Raw genomic sequence first — 17,577 nt, 5'->3', positions numbered from 1 at the left:
CCCACACAGTCACTCTAAGAAGATCATTAAGAACTCATGACTACAACTCCTCATTGTCCAAAAACTAAGCTGAAATGACCTGTTGCAAATTTGAAGTCACTGGCTACATACAGCTCTACTTGTTAGATTTTTCTCTTACTGACTACCAAGCCAAGGACATCAACTTCATCTCCTTATCTCCTTCAAAATGGACGCTGCCACAATCTACTTCAAAGGTGAAGACTGTGAATATCTAGCAAAAGTTTGCTGAGCTGGTTAATTTTTCCAAATGGTAATGACCCCGTTCACATTTTATTCATTTATTATGTTTGCCTGTTCAGCGTTTACACTTGCTATCTCTGCCTGTGATATATTTAGAGACAAAAAAGCTAAGCAAAGTCAACATGGTCAAAGGCTTTTATGCCATTAGAATAGCGTTTCCTAAATGATATTGTGCTCATGAGTTTTTTGAGGTTGCTCATTAAAATGCAGTTTTCTGGGTCCCACAGGAACCACCGAATCAGAATCTTTAAAGGGAGGCTCTGAAATTCATCATTCCACTGGAGTGACAATGTGGCTCGGTCTTCGTCACTCTGTTTGCCTATTTGTTGAACGCATTAGGGTCCTAGCTTCGCACAGTGGACTGGAATAACCGAGACCACCCTCCAGCTTTCACTCAAATAGACACAGCCCACTAACGAGCAGAGAGAATATCAACTCCAAGATGAAGTTTCAGTTATAGTGGATATTCAGTACCTATTCGTTGAATGAATAACATTCTATATTCTTTTTTCTTTAGAAATGACTAAACGTGACACTTTGAAAGTTCTAAAAATCTAAATGTTTTAGAAAAGCTTGGGCATTGGAAAGAGCGGCCTAAAATACTGTAAAGAAAATATTTCATTTTTTCCCCTCTTCTTTATAGAATCCTCAGAATCAATTCAAATCATGTTATATACCTTAAATAGCAATTGGATTTGGCAATGTAATTTGTCCATTTCTTAAAAGGGCTGATTATTAGATTCTGGCTACAGAGTAATAAACAGGTAATAGATGGCTTTTTAGATGTAAAATTATTTTTCTTTCTAGCTATACAGAGTTATTTAATTACACAACTACCTTCTTGCCAGAAAGATTGATGCAACCTCAAACAGTGTTCATTTTGGCCCTTAATCACCATTAGGATTAATTCTGTATTTGTAAAATGATTGTGGCAATTTTCATATTCATGCCACTCTTTATAAAGTTTAGAAGTAATTATGACTATTGTATAAATGCTGAAAATGTAGAATCATGAAATTAAGTGAATTTAGGCAAATTATATTGAAATATATTGAAAGGGTGGCTGGATAATTTATTGTCCACATTGATACATTTCGAAATGAAAGGAGATGCTATTGGTCAGACCAACAGGTAGAACGTGAGACTTTTCCTGCAAACCAGGATATGTGGTCCCTTAATACATCAATATTTTAGAGATAAAGCATCGAAAACACTTGTTTTCTTTAATAGGGTCGCATTATGTATTCCTTTAAAATGAAATAATTTCTACAGTATAAAAATAAGTTGAACAGTTAATGATTTTTAAAAAGTGATATTACACTTTTAGGAGAGAACTAAAAATAATGGATTTGGACAAAATAAATGAAGTAAATATAGATCAGACTCAGTTTCAGAAGTCATGGTGCAATCTTATTTAATGGATTTTGAGTCTGATTTTAAAAATATTACTTGATATTAGATAGTGTTACTATGCATATAAATATGCCTACACAATGTAAAACAGAATGTCACATCAAATGCCAACTACAAGTGAAAATCATTTTTTTAACTAGTTTATTACTTTGAGTTATCGGGAATCATAACTTGTTATCTTTGTTGATTCAGAATGTGTCACTGAAGTGGTTGCACAAACTGTGAAATGAGACTTTCATAAATCACACCTGTGCCTGACCTGGGTACATACACTTTAATTTCCCAGCAATCTGTCGGGACATGAATAATGGATGGTACTAAAAACCTTGGTAATATTATGATCTAATCATTCTTTTTATGTAAGGCACAAAATCTGGGTTGGATTTCAATGCAATTGAAAATTTAGGTTCAAACTTAAAATGGGTTCTCTTTTATTCTTGTATTCCAAGGTCTCTGATTTGTATTCCTGTGTTTTCATTCATTTATCACCAAACATTATAAGATGACTTTTATTGTTGAGAAGGGGAAGCTAATTTAGAATTGAAACAGTTTTGCATATTTAGAAATGAGACTATTAGTTTAGGGATTTTGGTGACAAGAAAATAAATTTCTTCAGGGTTGTTAATGTGAAACACAAAACCATTTTTTCTTCATTGTTTCATCAGTGTTTTTCATATACATTTTACCCTAATGCCACCAAAAAATAACTGCATTTGAATTCACCTTAATCGACTTTGTATGTTTATTATCCTTCACGTTATACATTTAGTGTAAAAACAATTGAGTGATCCATTTTGTTCTGGCCATGAGAGAAATAAAATCATTATATACATAAGACTAGACCAAATATAGGACAGTAAGAGATTTTGATATCATTTTTCCATTAAATTCATGAAGTCACAAAATAAATATGGCTTTCCTTATAAATTAACTTTAAAAAAGTACACACAAACTGAAAAGTCCCTTTGCCTCTAATAAGAACTTCTTTAGTGAAGAAGAGCCCCATTCTTCAAAACAAAATCAGAATCTTTTTATTCTCACTAATTTATTAAGGAAGGACTATCATGTTTTTTTTTTTTTTTTGGACAGATTTTTATAATTGCATTTTCCCCAGTATCTTCCTGTGATTTAGATTGTGCATCTAGCTCTAATGTCATATCAAAGATGTTACTTCTACTGTGAGAAAAAACCATGCCTTCTGTGTTCTGGTCTTAAGTTAATGAATACATTAGAATCATTCATTTGCTGCCCGATGATTCAGAATCAGAAAACAGCATTCATTTTTACTTAATTTATTTATACATGCAAAAATAAAAAAAAAAAAACAAATTCATTTATTGAAAGACATTCTCATTTCTGGATAAGTTTGAGTGTACATTATTCTACATATTAGATTCAAAAATTTTGTATGAAGTACAAAGGCATTCTTTTGGTTAAAAGAATGGTTTCTTTATGGAACATAATATGCAGCTCAAAATTAAACATGAAGTTCATAAAATTATTTTAATCATAAAAGAAATGAAATTCCTCATGTTTTTCTTGATCCAAGACACATCTCATTCTAGTTAGATATATTTCTTTTAGCTAACAAAAATGAGCAGCATGGAATACATTTAATATTATGGCTAATCTCCCTCTCCCCATAATTTTCTTTGCTATGTCTAGGACTCAAGTCGTTTGGTAATCACTTTGACTTCTCAATGTGATATAGCTTTGACCTCGAATATTTACAATTTTCTGTTAAATTCGTTGAATGTCATTTGCCTGGATCTAGATGGTAGAAGCAGAAGGAGAGAATGAGAAAGACATGTCATTTTCAATAACATTATACTCATTCGATCATATTGTTTTTCATGTGTATAAAATTTTGTTTCTTAATAAATTAAGTAATATTTTGGTATATAATTTAACAGCCTATTGAACTGTTTTTAACTTTGATAAACGTAGGGTATTCTGCCTGAAGAGTTCCTATATTTTTATTGGGTTTACTCTCAAGCCACCTTGTAGGTAAAAGGCTAACAATATACTAATACTTTGTCTGATAAGATAACACATCCCACATCGCTTCAGAGTTTAACTCACTGGAATCCAGTTGTGCTCAGAGCTTCTGAAACTGCTCCTTTAAAAAGTCAACATTGGCTTGGAATGATCAAATCCAGTGGGCCCCTATCTTGACACTTTGGCATTTTATACTTGACTCACTCTCACTGTTGACGCTTCTTTGATTCTGAGAAATCAATTTCTTCTTGTTTTCTTCCTGTCTCCCTATCTATTCCACCTCTATTTCCTATGCAGGGTCCTCTTTACCAGTCCCTTAAATGGGAGAAGAGCTCAGGGACCTGCCTGTCCCTGCAGTCCAGCTATAGTGGCTTTTCTCCTCAAGATTTCTTTCAAAGCTTCAACTTTGAAATCTAGGCAACTCTGCATGTTGGCTTGTTATTTTATTTGCTTCATTCATCTCTGCTCTAGTAATCTTCAGTTTCCTCTGGGTGCCATATTTAAATTACTGGCACAACTATCTAGCTAACAGCTAAGCCAGAAATGTAAGGGTTATCACCAACATGTTATTCTTTACTTTCCATTCACCAACTCCTGCCAATTCTATCTTCTTAATAGCTTTTTATTGTCTTCAGAATCAGATGCCATATGTTAGTATAGGTCTTTAACCCAACTAGGTTATTAAAATAAGTAGCCTCTATTCGTCCAACTTCTTTTCAGTCTTATTCATTTCCCCAAGCCAACCAATCCATCCTCTGGTCTGCTTTTAGTTATTACTATTATTATTATTATTATTTTAACATGTGATCCTGGTTTGTTTCTCTGTTTTATAGTAATACTCCAGGGGTACTTATCAGATTATATTGCAAAAATCTGATCATGCATCTGTTACTTCTTGCCTGATGGTGAGCTCCTTGAAAGCATGGACTATGCGACATCCACTTGGTACCACCAGCGGAGTGGGTGATAAATGTTGTTGAATGATAAACTGTCCAATCTTTCAGTAGTAGACATGGCCCTCTATTGCACACACTTTGTACGTGATCCATTGTAATCAGCAGGAGAGGAACTGTCTGTTTAAAGAATTTGATCCTATGTAAAGATAAGGTAATTAATTCCACCCGACTGTATTGGGAGTAGCAATTTCTGTATATACCTTAAAGGAACAGCTTGTTTAAGCCACTAAATTCACATTTATCTCTAGTACAAGAGAAAAATATTCTGTTAATTAGGTAGGGGGTTGAGAGGAGAAACTTAATGGCTGAAGAAGGTGTTACTCTGAACTTTATGATTGTTTGAAACTTTATGATAGTATAAAACTTTGAAATTAACTTCTTTTCCAATTATAATTTGCTATGTGAGGACAAGTTCATAGAACAGCCATCACTGGGGTACATCTGAGATTGTGTTCCAGTATTGCAAAGGGTTTACTTCCTGGACAAAGGTAGACTTTTTTTTCATATTAACGATAAGAACTAAGAATGAAGGTTTAGTCATGAAAAATAACAATTTATTTGATCTTTCGCAGCCCTTAATATTCCCTTTTTCTTCATCACTATCTGCCTTAATAAAATGCAGTCACAGTTTACCTAATGGTTGATTCTATTTTACTTGAGCTGTGTTGGGCTCCTAGTTCCTTACAATCTCTTTCCATCAGATTTTCCTCAGCATTTCTAAAGGATGTTTCTCAAGATACTTGGGGGAAAATAGACGGAATTTCTCCATGGTCAAATAAATTTGAGAAATATTTCACGTCATATTCCCTTCTAAGATGGTCTCAATGGATGTTAGAAAATTAAAGACTTTAAGAATGTGTGTGTATGTGTCTGTCTGTCTATCTGTTTGTTTGTGTATGGACATCCTGCGAACCTGGCTTTCTGAAGAACATTCTGTGTCCATGAGAAACTGGTGTCTGCTCTGATCTCAACCATTTGTTCTGCTGGCTTTTACTGTGAATGCTCCGTAGAAGCCTAGAAATTTCAACATTTACTCTGCTTTGAATCTGATTTGTCTTTCCTATTCAGTCTTGGCTCCTATTTTTTTTTATTTATTTTTCCTAGAGAATCCCACTGTTTCTGGTCTGGGATCCCTGCTTAAAATCTGAACTTATCCTTGCCCCCCAGGAATCGTGTGAGTGTGTGTATGTGTGTGTGCACATACAGATATAGATATAGATGTAGATACAGATATTTGCTTCTATTCTTTAATGTTCCTATAATTGTCATATGCCTTGACCAAAGTAAGACTTGAATTCATGACTTACTCCTCACTATTATTTTACTCCCACAGCAGGTTGAGTTCCAGAAATTGCAGAGGGTTTTGTTGGTAAAGTACCTGCTACCTTAGCACTTTGTCACTGTTTCTCTCAGTCATTCGGCTGAAGTGGCCCCTGGACCCTTGCTTCTTGCTGGGTCTGTATCACTCTTGGTTCTCGGTTCTCTCAATTTTCTTTGTTGAGAGAGTACAAACCAAGAGCTTAGTTTTAATTAGTGTTCTGAGCTTCTGGTTTTATATTATTCTTTTGTGCATATTAAAACGAAAACTTTGCTAGAGGAGTTTTGCTTAGGAAGTCTGTATCCTATTTATAGATCCCTTTAATTGCTCCCCCAATCCCCAGTAGGAGGGAGTGGTGCTTGTTTGATCACAGAAATGTTTAATTTTTTATGGTTATAGATGTTGATTTTAAGCCACTCATGAGGATCAGATAAAAATGTTGCTCCCTGGTTGTTATTTTCCAGATGTTTTCATACCATTGCTATATTTATTTTTAGAAACAAAGCATTGGGATTATTTAAAGATGGAGAAATTGAGGCAGAAAGCTTAAATGTTTGTCGAAATGAAGAGCATATTTCCCTGTGAAGAGTACAAATATCCTTATCATCTCAGGCTCATGAAGTGCACGATTTAAAGGAGTTTCTCAAAGAAATCAGAGGTCGCAGAGTGGGTAAGAGCATAAACATGGGGTTAGTGAGTCAAGACCTTAATTCTGGCTCTGTGTGAACTTGGGCAATTTAGTTTATTATTCAGAGGCTACTTTCTAGGCTGTAAAATGAGGTAGTCATACCTGTGTCACAGAGCTCTCAAAAAAAAAAAAATATATATATATGCTGCTGGTCAACTATGGCTTGATGTTAATTTAACATAACCGTGAAGTGCTTTAGTGGATGTGAAATAAGCCTATTTTGTTGTGTGGGTACTATTTAACATTATAGCTAATAGATAAGAGAGAGCATTAATAACAGATAAAACAGAAAATGGAGAGACCAAGCCTTTTACTTAAACTCCCATTAAAAATATGAAGTCATTCAAGATTAAACAATGAAAAGAGTGCCCACTGCCTTTCACAAGAGGTTGAGAGTTGTCAAAGTAGAGCGAATGGAGAGATAATTAAAAATTAGTATTGAGCTGGATGTGTTTAAACTCGATTCATGCCAGTGTGCTGCCTAGCAACCATGGTATTTGTCCTTGCCATCCCATGGGGAGCCATAGGGCAATTTAGCACAGGGTGGACCAAGAAGGTTGCTTAGTGCAGAGCAGCAGCCTCTCTGTAAGGGAAACGCACATTTCTACAAAACCCTACAAACATCAATGATTGCATTTTATTGCCGGCTTACTGGTTTCAAGTAACCAGTCAATGCTTCTCAGAGTGTGGTCTGTTAACTATATGCATCAGAATTAGCAGGAAAGAACTATAGTGGGGTTGCTAGGGCAAAGACTGAGAGAAGCGTTCCTTCTAGAGAACAACCAGAGCAGGGCACCATTTGGGTGATTAGCATCACGGTGAAGAGGCCATGGCCAGGAGGCATAGGTTGGGATGCTGGCTCTGTCTATTCCTAGCTATATGATGCTGGACACATTTCTTAATCTTTCCATGACAATTCCCTCATCATTAGAAGGTGCAGGTGATGATAATGATGACACATATATCTGTAATCATTGCAAGCAAAGGGCTTAGGAACATAACTGGCACAAAATAAGCAGTCAATAAAGGTTAGCTGCTATTAACTATTGGGGTCAAGCTTTTTTGCCAGCATAATTCTCTGGGGTCATTTCTGACTTAACCCAGCTCTCTGGCTTCACCGTTCACGGTCCATTACCATCATGTGCTATTTGTAAATGGAGTTTCTCTTCTTTCTATCCTAGAAGGTACAGGTTTCACTTTATCCCCATCCTTAAAACCAAGCACAACTTTGGGAATTTTCACAAGGCTTTCGCTGCCTGTGATACAGAAATATTAGCAGGGCATAAAATAGTTTCCTCCCAGGCCTTCTCTTTTCTTTTTTCATTTTTCTACTTTAGCTCCATGCATTTGGGAAAAACATAAGAAGATTCATTCATATGGCTGAGTTGAAAGCCGTGTCCAGAGATTTGTAACACAGAAGTCTGGCAGATATATGGGATCGAAGGTAAAAGGGGCTGCACTTGACCTCCTTGGCGCAGTGCTTAGGAGAAATGAGAAGCTGAGGGTGGGAGTGATAAAAGGAGGAATAACCCCAGGCTGCAAGTAGGTGACAGGGAATTAAGGTGGGAACAAAGGTGAAGGTGAGAAATTTCTCCTCAGGAGACATAGAGAGATTGTGGTCAACCTGTTCTCGGCTGAAATTGACATTCTCATAGAGCTACAGGAATTAAGAGATCAATATGGCTATTTGAAATTGTGGTGCAGAAGCTCAGGAAAGGACAATCAAAACCAAAGGCCTCTAAGAACCCTAGAATATTCTTAGAAGTCTCCAGTGTTATATTGATCTGCTTTTCAGGCCGTCCTCTCTCTGCGAACATACCTAAACTTGATACCTTGGTTGAATCCACATTAGGGGTGGGGCTTTGAATAGATCCTGGGATTAGGATTTGAGCTGATTGGCTCTACCTCGAAGGCACACCAGGTGATCAAATAGACAGGTGTTAAGAGGCAGGGGCTGGAGCAGGCTGGCACTCAAACCCTAGGCCTCAAAGCCCCAGGTACTAGTGACCCACAGCAGAGAGCTAAGAACCCCTGGTTCATGTAAGAGCAATTTTCCACAGTCGAAAGGAGATTGCTAAAAACCTGGAAACATACACATGCCCTATCTACCCAGAAAGAAATGAAAAGACCATAAAATGAAAAGCCCCTAGAATCATGGAAATGTTTATAAGCCCATAGTACTTATAAGACAAATGATTAAAAATAGATTATGTCAGATAAACTCAATGGCTTCTATGACAGACAAGCCCAGAATCTTAAAGCAAAACATATATGGGATTTTGATTGTTCCATATGATATTTTCATTATCAAACTAAAATAATAATAATAAAAAAATCTGATGTAGACTTTAATGACCAAATGCCTTGAAGAATAAAGTCAGATTTTAAAACCCTTTACCACTTAGGAAAAAAAGCGCAGCTTGTTGCCAGCGTTCATTTTAACACCATGCGTAGGAATGCTACATTTTCAACGATGGAACTACTAAAAACAGATGCTATAAATAAAATGACGTCATTTGCTTCCAAAGACTATCGATATACCAAAATGTTGTGAAAATAATAATAAAAGTGAAATATTTCACGGAAACTTTGGGGGTCAGATTAGGACTGTAATCCGTGAGGTATTTCGGGGTAAACGCAGCCCCAAGTGCCAGTGGCGAGTACTCTTGGGGCAAACAGGAAATGGGTTAACTTTTGAAGACAATTGTAGGAGACAGACTTGGTTGCTTCCAGTTCTGGCAGCATTTTAAGTATGTTCTAACTAATTTTTTCCAAAATATTTTTTAATTACAAAACTTCATTTGCAACATTACAACAGTACAAAATACATAAATTGAAAATCAATCACTCCATTTCCCCTACAAACCCAAACTTGTGAGGCAACTGATGTTATGTGTTTGATGTCTATTTTTTAGACACTTTTTCTAGGCTATATAAACATATTTACATACACCTTGTAGATTTTATATCTTCAGCATCATACTACATATTCTGCAACTGACTTTTTTTCATTTAACAAATACCATGAGCATCTAAGTTAATACATTTAAATATATGTAATTTTTATCATCTATATATTATTACAAAATATAGATGTGCCAAAATTAATTCAATGTTACGCTTATCAATTGATATCACAAATGTCCAGCATAGCAATACTCATTCTTATAATTTTATGCCATTCTGTTTGTTTTGATAATATACATGTTGTATGTTTATATGTACTACTCAAAAGATACATTTGAATTATATCTCAAAAGGTTGTAGACATGTATTACAAACACTGTGTGATAATGGTTATTTCCCTATAATCCCTCTAGCACTAAACTATATTCACCTTAAAATTTTTCTTCCTTTAGATATGATACATATTTTTGTTTCAATTTGTATTTCCATGACTATAAGTGAGGCTTAACAACTTTTTATGCCTCTTGGTCAAGTGCATTTCTTCTTTTGACTTGCTTGCTTATATTTTTTGCTTGTATTTTTCTTGTTTTTTTTTTTTTTCTTATTAATTTGTAGGATTTTGATAACAGTGTGTATGTGTGTATGGCAACAGAATGTGCTGCAAATAATTTCTGCGATTAAATATTTATTTATGGCACCATTCATTATATAAAAATTAAAAATTTTTGTTTGCTTAAATCTGTCCATTTTCCCTATCCTTCCACTTAAAATAATTCCCTATATTTTTATAATTTTTGTTTTTAAAATTTAAAGATTTAATATTTACTTGGAATTAATTATTTAGATTTCAAATATTTATCTGGAATTAATTTTTGTATGTAATGTGAGATAGAGTCCTAACATTTTTTCCAGCTAAAATGAATAACTAAATGGTACTTGTTGAACTGCCCACTTTTCCACAGAGAATCTGAAGTGCCATATTTATCATTTATTAAGAAATCATATGCATTTAGATGTATTCCTAGATACTGTTTTATTTCACTGGTTTATTTGTTCATTCCAGAATGTAAAAAAAAAAAATTGGAAACTGTCTCACAATTTATATTTAAAGTGAGCATTTCTCTTATACCAAAGGCAAAAAAAAAAAAAAAAAAAAACCAACACAAAAAACTAGACCCAAATATCACTCATGGACATGAATACAAAAATTTGAAATAAAATATTAGCGATTCTAATGTAGTAGAGTATGAAGGTAGTAATATGACTTGAACAAGATTGTTTATATCAGAAACACAAGTATAGACCCATGGGACTGCAAGCTATTATTTCTATTGCAGTGCTAAATTCAAGTAGAAAAGCTTACATATAGACTGAATATGCATTTTATAACATAAGGTATAGATCAAGAAAGACTCTTCTTAAACATTTCTTTTATGCCGGAAAATGTCCAAAATAAAACACCAAGTCAAGAATAGGACAGGATGCCCAATATTAGCATTATTATTCAATATCGTTTTAGAAATATTAGATAATAAAATAAGACAAAAATTAAACAATATAGTTATTAGAAAAGAAATTTTTAATTGTTTGCAGATAATATAATTACACACTAAGAACTATTGGGATAAGAGTTAAGTAAGCTAGTTATGCATATTTGAAAATTAATAGCTTTTAAAATATAGCAGCAATGAATACTTAGAAAAGAAAATGGACTTTTAAAATTCCTTTCACATTTGCAACAAAACTATAAAATATACAGAAATAAATTTAACAAAAAAGTTAAAGATCTTTATTTAAAAACCGCAGTATTTTGGTGAAGAATATACAAGATTTCCTGCCAGGAATTCAATATTATAAACATTTCAAATCCTACCTAAGTTAACTGATACGTACTACAGATTTTGTAGGCCTGGTCTCCATTATTCTAATTTTCTTGAGTAGAAAATGATTTTTCTACTCTTTTTTTTTAAACAGTGATGCCTACCAGATATTAAAAAAAACTTCTAAGGCAATTGTAAACAAAATATTGTATTACTGACATCACACTTATTATTTTTATCAGTAAGTGTGAAAACTATACTCAGATATCTTGATGGTAATTGAATCTGCATTTTTTTTTCTTTTTTTTCTACCTCCTTACAAAGTGTCATAATTAATGTGAACTGTGGAAAATAAATATGAAATAATAGAACTGAAGAAAAATAAACAGGCAAATTTACGGCAAAAGATGACCCGGGTTGAATAGTACAACATAAAATATGCATGATTCATCAGAGTAGTATTAATACATATATGAATAAGGCTAGCCTCTATTCATACAAATATGTTTAAGAGCTGAGAAGGGGTCATGCTGTTGTGTGTAGCTTTAATTATTCTACTTTAATTACACTACTTTTTCAGGATTAAAGACTGCATTTAGACTCCACTTTTAGTTTGATTTGTGCTGGTCTAAATTTTACCACTGCATTTTCTGTAAAGGAAAAACTGTGGCTTCAGTTATTTATTTAATAAATATCTGTTAAGTAGCTGTATGTGCCAGGCCAGTCCCTCCCCTAAAACAGCCTGCATTCTGGGTAGGATAAGAAGTCGTTTGGCAGGTCTTTCCTAACCAATCAAATGCAAGTAGATGGCATGCCAACAAATTTTATCAGTTCCTTAAAGCTCTTCACAAGGTTTTACCATTAACTATTTCCACAGTTAGTACTTGAAAGAAATGTCTCTTAAGATAGAAACTCTATTATCCAAAGTTTTCACATAGTATGGCCTTTCCTACAGCTCAGTCCAAAGAAGTAAAATAAAATTAAATCTTTTATTAAGAATTCTCAAATATTTCTCAACTTGGGGATTTTAAGTTAAGTGAAAACAAACAAAACAAAAATTGAAACTTGAATTGTCACCGGATAATGAAAAATGATTAATAGGAGAAAGGAACATATCGACAAGTGATGAAGGTTGCAATTCCCTACTGATAAGGCAAGGAGGACAATAACCATACAATTGTATTAAGAGCTTCATAAAGGATTGAAAGCATCACATTTACCTCTTTGACCAGTAAATTTTCTGCTTTGTGCTCTGCGTCTTCAGGTACCGTAGAGTACAGTGTTCGAATGTCCCAAGGAACTGTGGCCGTCTGAAGGGAACAGAGAAAGGAAATTAAGCCTTCCAACTTCAAAGCATTGTGCAGACCACTGTACCAAAAACACAACAAGGAAGTGTTTTCGACGTTAGTTAGCACTTAAGACGGAGAAATGTCAGTGGTTCTTCCCAATTCACTCTCTAGGAGAGCAGACCCAAACCCTTCTTTGATTTCCACTACCACCATTATTACAATTACCATTTTATCAGTGAAACTCATAATTTTAAGCTGTTTCCTTCCAGGAGAAAACAAAAATTTGGGGATCTGTGTATTGCGACTAGTTTATTTCCATTGGTACCCTTTTTTGTTGTCGTTGATGCCAATATACATTGGAAATGAAGGAGAAAATTCACAAAATCAGCATTAGTTTAATCTTATTACAATCCCTTGTTGACTATCCACAGAGTAAATTTAGCCCCTTTTAGAAGGTGTGTGTGTGTGTGTGTGTGTGTGTGTGTGTGTCTGTGTGTGTGTGTATTAGGCCACAATTAGGGAGAGAAGAAACGGTGTTCAGAGAAACTGCACATTGAAGAAAATAGGTCATGTTTAATATTCTAGTAAATGAATATACATAAACTAAAAGTATAAAGTGTCTCTTAAAATAAAACATCTAGAACAGAATTCCTATCTTGTTTCGTCTTTATCTTCAGCTCTACCAAGCTGGGGATCAAGGAGATGTGCTGAATTTCAGTGTGTGTAAATGAGTGTGGTGCGAACGTGTGTGTGTGGTATGTATGTGTGGTGTGTGAGCATGCCTATGTGTAGTATGCGAGTGTATCTGTGTGTCTGTGTGTGTGTGTGTGTGTGTGTGTGTGTGTGTGTGAGTGTGCGTGTGCCTGGGGAGCATAGACACTGTGAAAGAGGAAGAATGTCATGTAAATCTAACAGGATACAAATAATGAGAAAATTGTGTTCAAGAGATATCATGTGGTGAAAATAAACACTCATCACATAAAACACAGCTATAGACTGAATGCCCTTGGTCAGTGCATTTGCCTGGATTTGACTGCAGATGTGTGAATAGAGTTTGGAAGAGCTAAGGGGCATTGGCCATCATTTCAAAACAAGTGTAGTTACATGCACAGGGAGCCATTGCTTCCCACAGGAAGTATGATAGGGCCCACTTAAGATTTATTATTATTTAGATTTTATGTTTTTTATTTCTTTTGAATTTCCTCTTTCATTTTGCTTCTTTAATGTTAGCCACTCTACTAGATAAACAGTAAATAAACTCTATTGAAAGTTTGAACTAAAAGATTAAAATGCCTAAAATGAGCTTTGGGGATTATTGCTGGATTTCAATTATCTGGGGATAACTTATTTCCTGTTTAGACAGATAAGTCACAGATACACAGTGTCACTTGATTGGTTTCTAGGAAACATTACATATGAAATCGACTGGCAAGATTAGAGATTTTTTTCTCTAATTCAAAAATATTTTCTATATTTCAGCCACTATTTTATAATAAAATTTTTATATAACGAAAGCAAAAGATTTCTCTTTTTCATTATACACTATAGTCTCCCATTGATTTCTTGCCTTTTGAAAAAAAAAATAATAGCTGCTCTAAATATGTCTGATGGGGAGCTGAGTAACAGCCCAAATGTAAGCTTTCTGTTTAGTTCTACCACAAACCTATTGTCCCACTAAGATCACTGCTCTGTGGTATAAAACAATAGAGTGAATAGCGGGCTGCAGTAAGAAGATTTTTTTTTTTCTTAAGAAGCTTTTTTTTTTCCCTTAATGATAAGTTTTTGAAATGTGAGCTCAGGTTTCCAGTAATAATAATCACGCGGCTACTTGGTTTGCGATGTCTTATAGTAAAGATAGAGCCCCAAATATCTAAGCTAATGCTCATATGCAGTTTACGAGATTAGAAATTCATTCAGGCTGGGGTTAAAATCTGATCACATGTACAATCATGTGTACTGTGGCTATGAGTGGCTCCTGATGACCTCTAGTTATGAAATGATGTTAATTCTTTACTGAATAAGACAACTAGGGTATAATCACCCTCATGTAATCATGCAATAAATCTAAAACATTATTTTACAACACATGTGGAGTTCTACATTTCTATTACTTTGCACAGAATATACATGATACAAGAAAAAGAATACATGTATAATGAATGCCTATAATATGTTATCAAACTCAGTTATGTTTTGTGATAATAGTAGAGAATTTACCTGAAAAAGCAGAAGGCCTCCACAAAGTTTCAACTTTAAGAATTGTGGTGCTTCTACTCATTTTTGGTTTATTTAATGTATCTCCATTGAAGCAAAAATAAATTGATCAAGTAAGAAGAAAAACATACAGAGCCATATTTGTTAAGGGTATTAATACAGTTACAAATAATTTCTTTTCTGAGAACTGGATGTTTTCAGACCACTACAAATTGCCTTGGCCACAGCAGACTTCCTGTTCTCTTTTACAAACCCTCTGGTCGACAATTAGTATAGCTCAATAGCATGAAATGGATCTGAGGCTGCCCTGGAACTCAGCCGAGCAATTCCTTTGGTGGTAGAATTTTATAAGGGGACTATTGTCCAGAGACGAAGCATTTGGAAATAAAAACTATCATTTTATTTATGAAACAATGCATGCAGGCCTCTGTTTGTAATTTCGGGTCGATAGTATTCAGATATCTTGGATTACAGACCTGTCGCTTTCTGGTTTCTTCTACTCTGCAGTGGGTAGTCTTAGCGGCTTTGTCACAGCCACCATTCTGCCGGCTACAATGACCGCAGAGGACTTCATTCCAAGCACATCGCAGCCATTTCTCATTTGGCCAAAGGCCACTGTCAGAGTCTAAAAAAAGAGGCTGCTTTTCCTATCCTGGGGCTGAGCAAAGCTTCCTGATGGTATTGTAGATTCCAGCTGCTCAAAAAAGAGGACACGAATAATGGTGTTTGTAGTAATCAATCAGTCTTAGCTCGAGAAGTCAACAAACCTCACAATGGGGACTATTAACTAACACTTCATGATCAATTCCATCCTAAGCAGCGTGTTCAAAAGCGATCTTCACCCAAATTTCTCAGAGTTAAGATACTGAGAGTGCCTTTCATTTTAGTAGAGCTGGCACTTAAACTACATTAGTTGCATGAAAAATATTATTTGCCACATTCAGAAGAGTACACGAGAATATGTATCTTAAAAAATAAAATGCATCGGTTTAATACATTTATTGTGCTTTAAGGGGAAGGTCTTTCGTGTTTTGTTGAAGTTAAAATGTGGAGATAGTGAGCAGTTGGCCCTAAGTAGACAGTTGTGTTGCTCTAGCCAAGTCAAGCATGGGGACTTCTCCATCATAGTATTTAAGTGTGTAGGTAGGAAGGTTTGGTTCAAGGCTTTTCACTCTTGGACCGGCAAACCACTGAGCAAGTCATTTCACTTCTTTTTGTGATTCATTTTCTAGGTTCCAAAATCTGTCTCACATCCTCTAACAAAGGTTTGGACAAAACATTCTACATGTGGAAAATGTGAGCAGGCATAGAACCCAGTGCTCCAACAATGTAAAGACACTTATGCACCAGGCCCTCCTGTGGGCAAGGACTAAGAGGCTGTGGTAGGAGCTCACTCTCCAAGAAGGCACAGAGAAGCAGCCTGCTCACTGTGAGGCCTGCAGACATGGCCCTGTGACAAGCGAGAGGCCTAAGACATGAGCCAACTCACCACAGCTACCATGCCGCAGCATCTTGTGGCTGCCCAGGGTCCTTCTTCCACGCTGGGCTCCATCCTACACAAGCCTTGCCTGTGTGCCTCCACTTAGAAAACCCCTTTCTTTCCTGGTTCTTCCTCATCTCGGGTTCAATACAAGTGCCAGCTCCTTTTGAAAATTTTCTCTAATTCATCCAACAAATATTTTCTTGTCTCCGAACTATATAATTTATAGTCTATGTCATATATGAAGTTGGCAACATAACTATAGAATCTTTCAGAACCAAAAGCTCTGCTAGTGATTGATTCAGATAGTTATTTCTCACACACACACACACGCAAGCCACATTAAGTCTGCTTCGGGAACAGAATATAACAATAAATGAAACATTTTGCCATGACCTTTAATGTTTCTTTGGTATAATTTGTTGAATCCTCTTAAAGAATAAAGTACTTGTATGCAGATATGTGTTTTTATAATTCTCTTGTATCCTATTTCTGACAACCTACATCACCCCTATCTTAATGTCTTGAACAATCATTAAAAAAAGAAAACAGTGTTACTGAGATATAATTGACACATTATAAAATTCACTCTTTAAAGTGTAGAATTCAATGGTTTAAGTATATTCACCGTGTTGTGTGACTATCGTCACTATTTAATTTTAGAATATTTTCATCATCCCCAAAAGGAACCCAATATCCATTAACAGTTACTTCTCATTCCCCCTTCTCCCCAGCCCTTGACAATTACTGATCTGCTTTTTGTCTGTGTAGATTTACCTATTTTGGACATTTCATGTAAATGGAATCATATATGTGGCCTTTTGTGGCTGGCTTCTTTCACTCAGCATATCGTTTTCAAGTTTCATCCACGTTGTGGCAAGTATCAGTACTTCATTCCTTTTTAGGCTATATAATATTCTATTGTATGGCTACACCACACTTTGTTTCTCCGTTGATCAGTTGATGGATATTTGTGTTGTTTTCACTTTGGGGCTCTTATGAATAATGCTGCTATGACTATAAATGTTCAAGTCTTTATTTGGACATATATTCCTAGTATAATGGGGCTGTCTCCACGTATTCTTAATGAACTGAGTGCTCTAGAATCGCTTTATGACAGTATAGTTATCTAATGGCACCAATCACGGTGGGAGTCAATATTTCCCCCAGGTTGTACATCTTATTTGTCTAAGAAGCAGCTGGCCAAAAGCATGCTATTTAGACTAAAAGTCT

General features: G+C 35.1%; 1 protein-coding gene across 4 annotated transcripts in view; it reads right to left on the bottom strand.

Moving 5' to 3' along the window:
- The window catches only part of DOCK10 (dedicator of cytokinesis 10), a 187,111-nt gene that overhangs the window by 109,042 nt on the left and 60,492 nt on the right, over window positions 1-17,577 (bottom strand). For all 4 annotated transcript variants that reach the window (XM_023532931.1, XM_023532930.1, XM_023532929.1 and 1 more), the window contains exon 3: window positions 12,582-12,671. In XM_023532931.1, coding sequence (XP_023388699.1) covers window positions 12,582-12,671 — 90 coding nt within the window. The remainder of the gene's footprint in view (window positions 1-12,581; window positions 12,672-17,577) is intronic.

The sequence above is a fragment of the Pteropus vampyrus genome, unplaced genomic scaffold (assembly GCF_000151845.1).
Source record: "Pteropus vampyrus isolate Shadow unplaced genomic scaffold, Pvam_2.0 Scaffold93, whole genome shotgun sequence".
Classification (NCBI taxonomy): Eukaryota; Metazoa; Chordata; class Mammalia; order Chiroptera; family Pteropodidae; genus Pteropus; species Pteropus vampyrus.
Note: the sequence above shows the minus strand (reverse complement) of the source record. Positions and strands in the feature narration are given on the sequence as shown.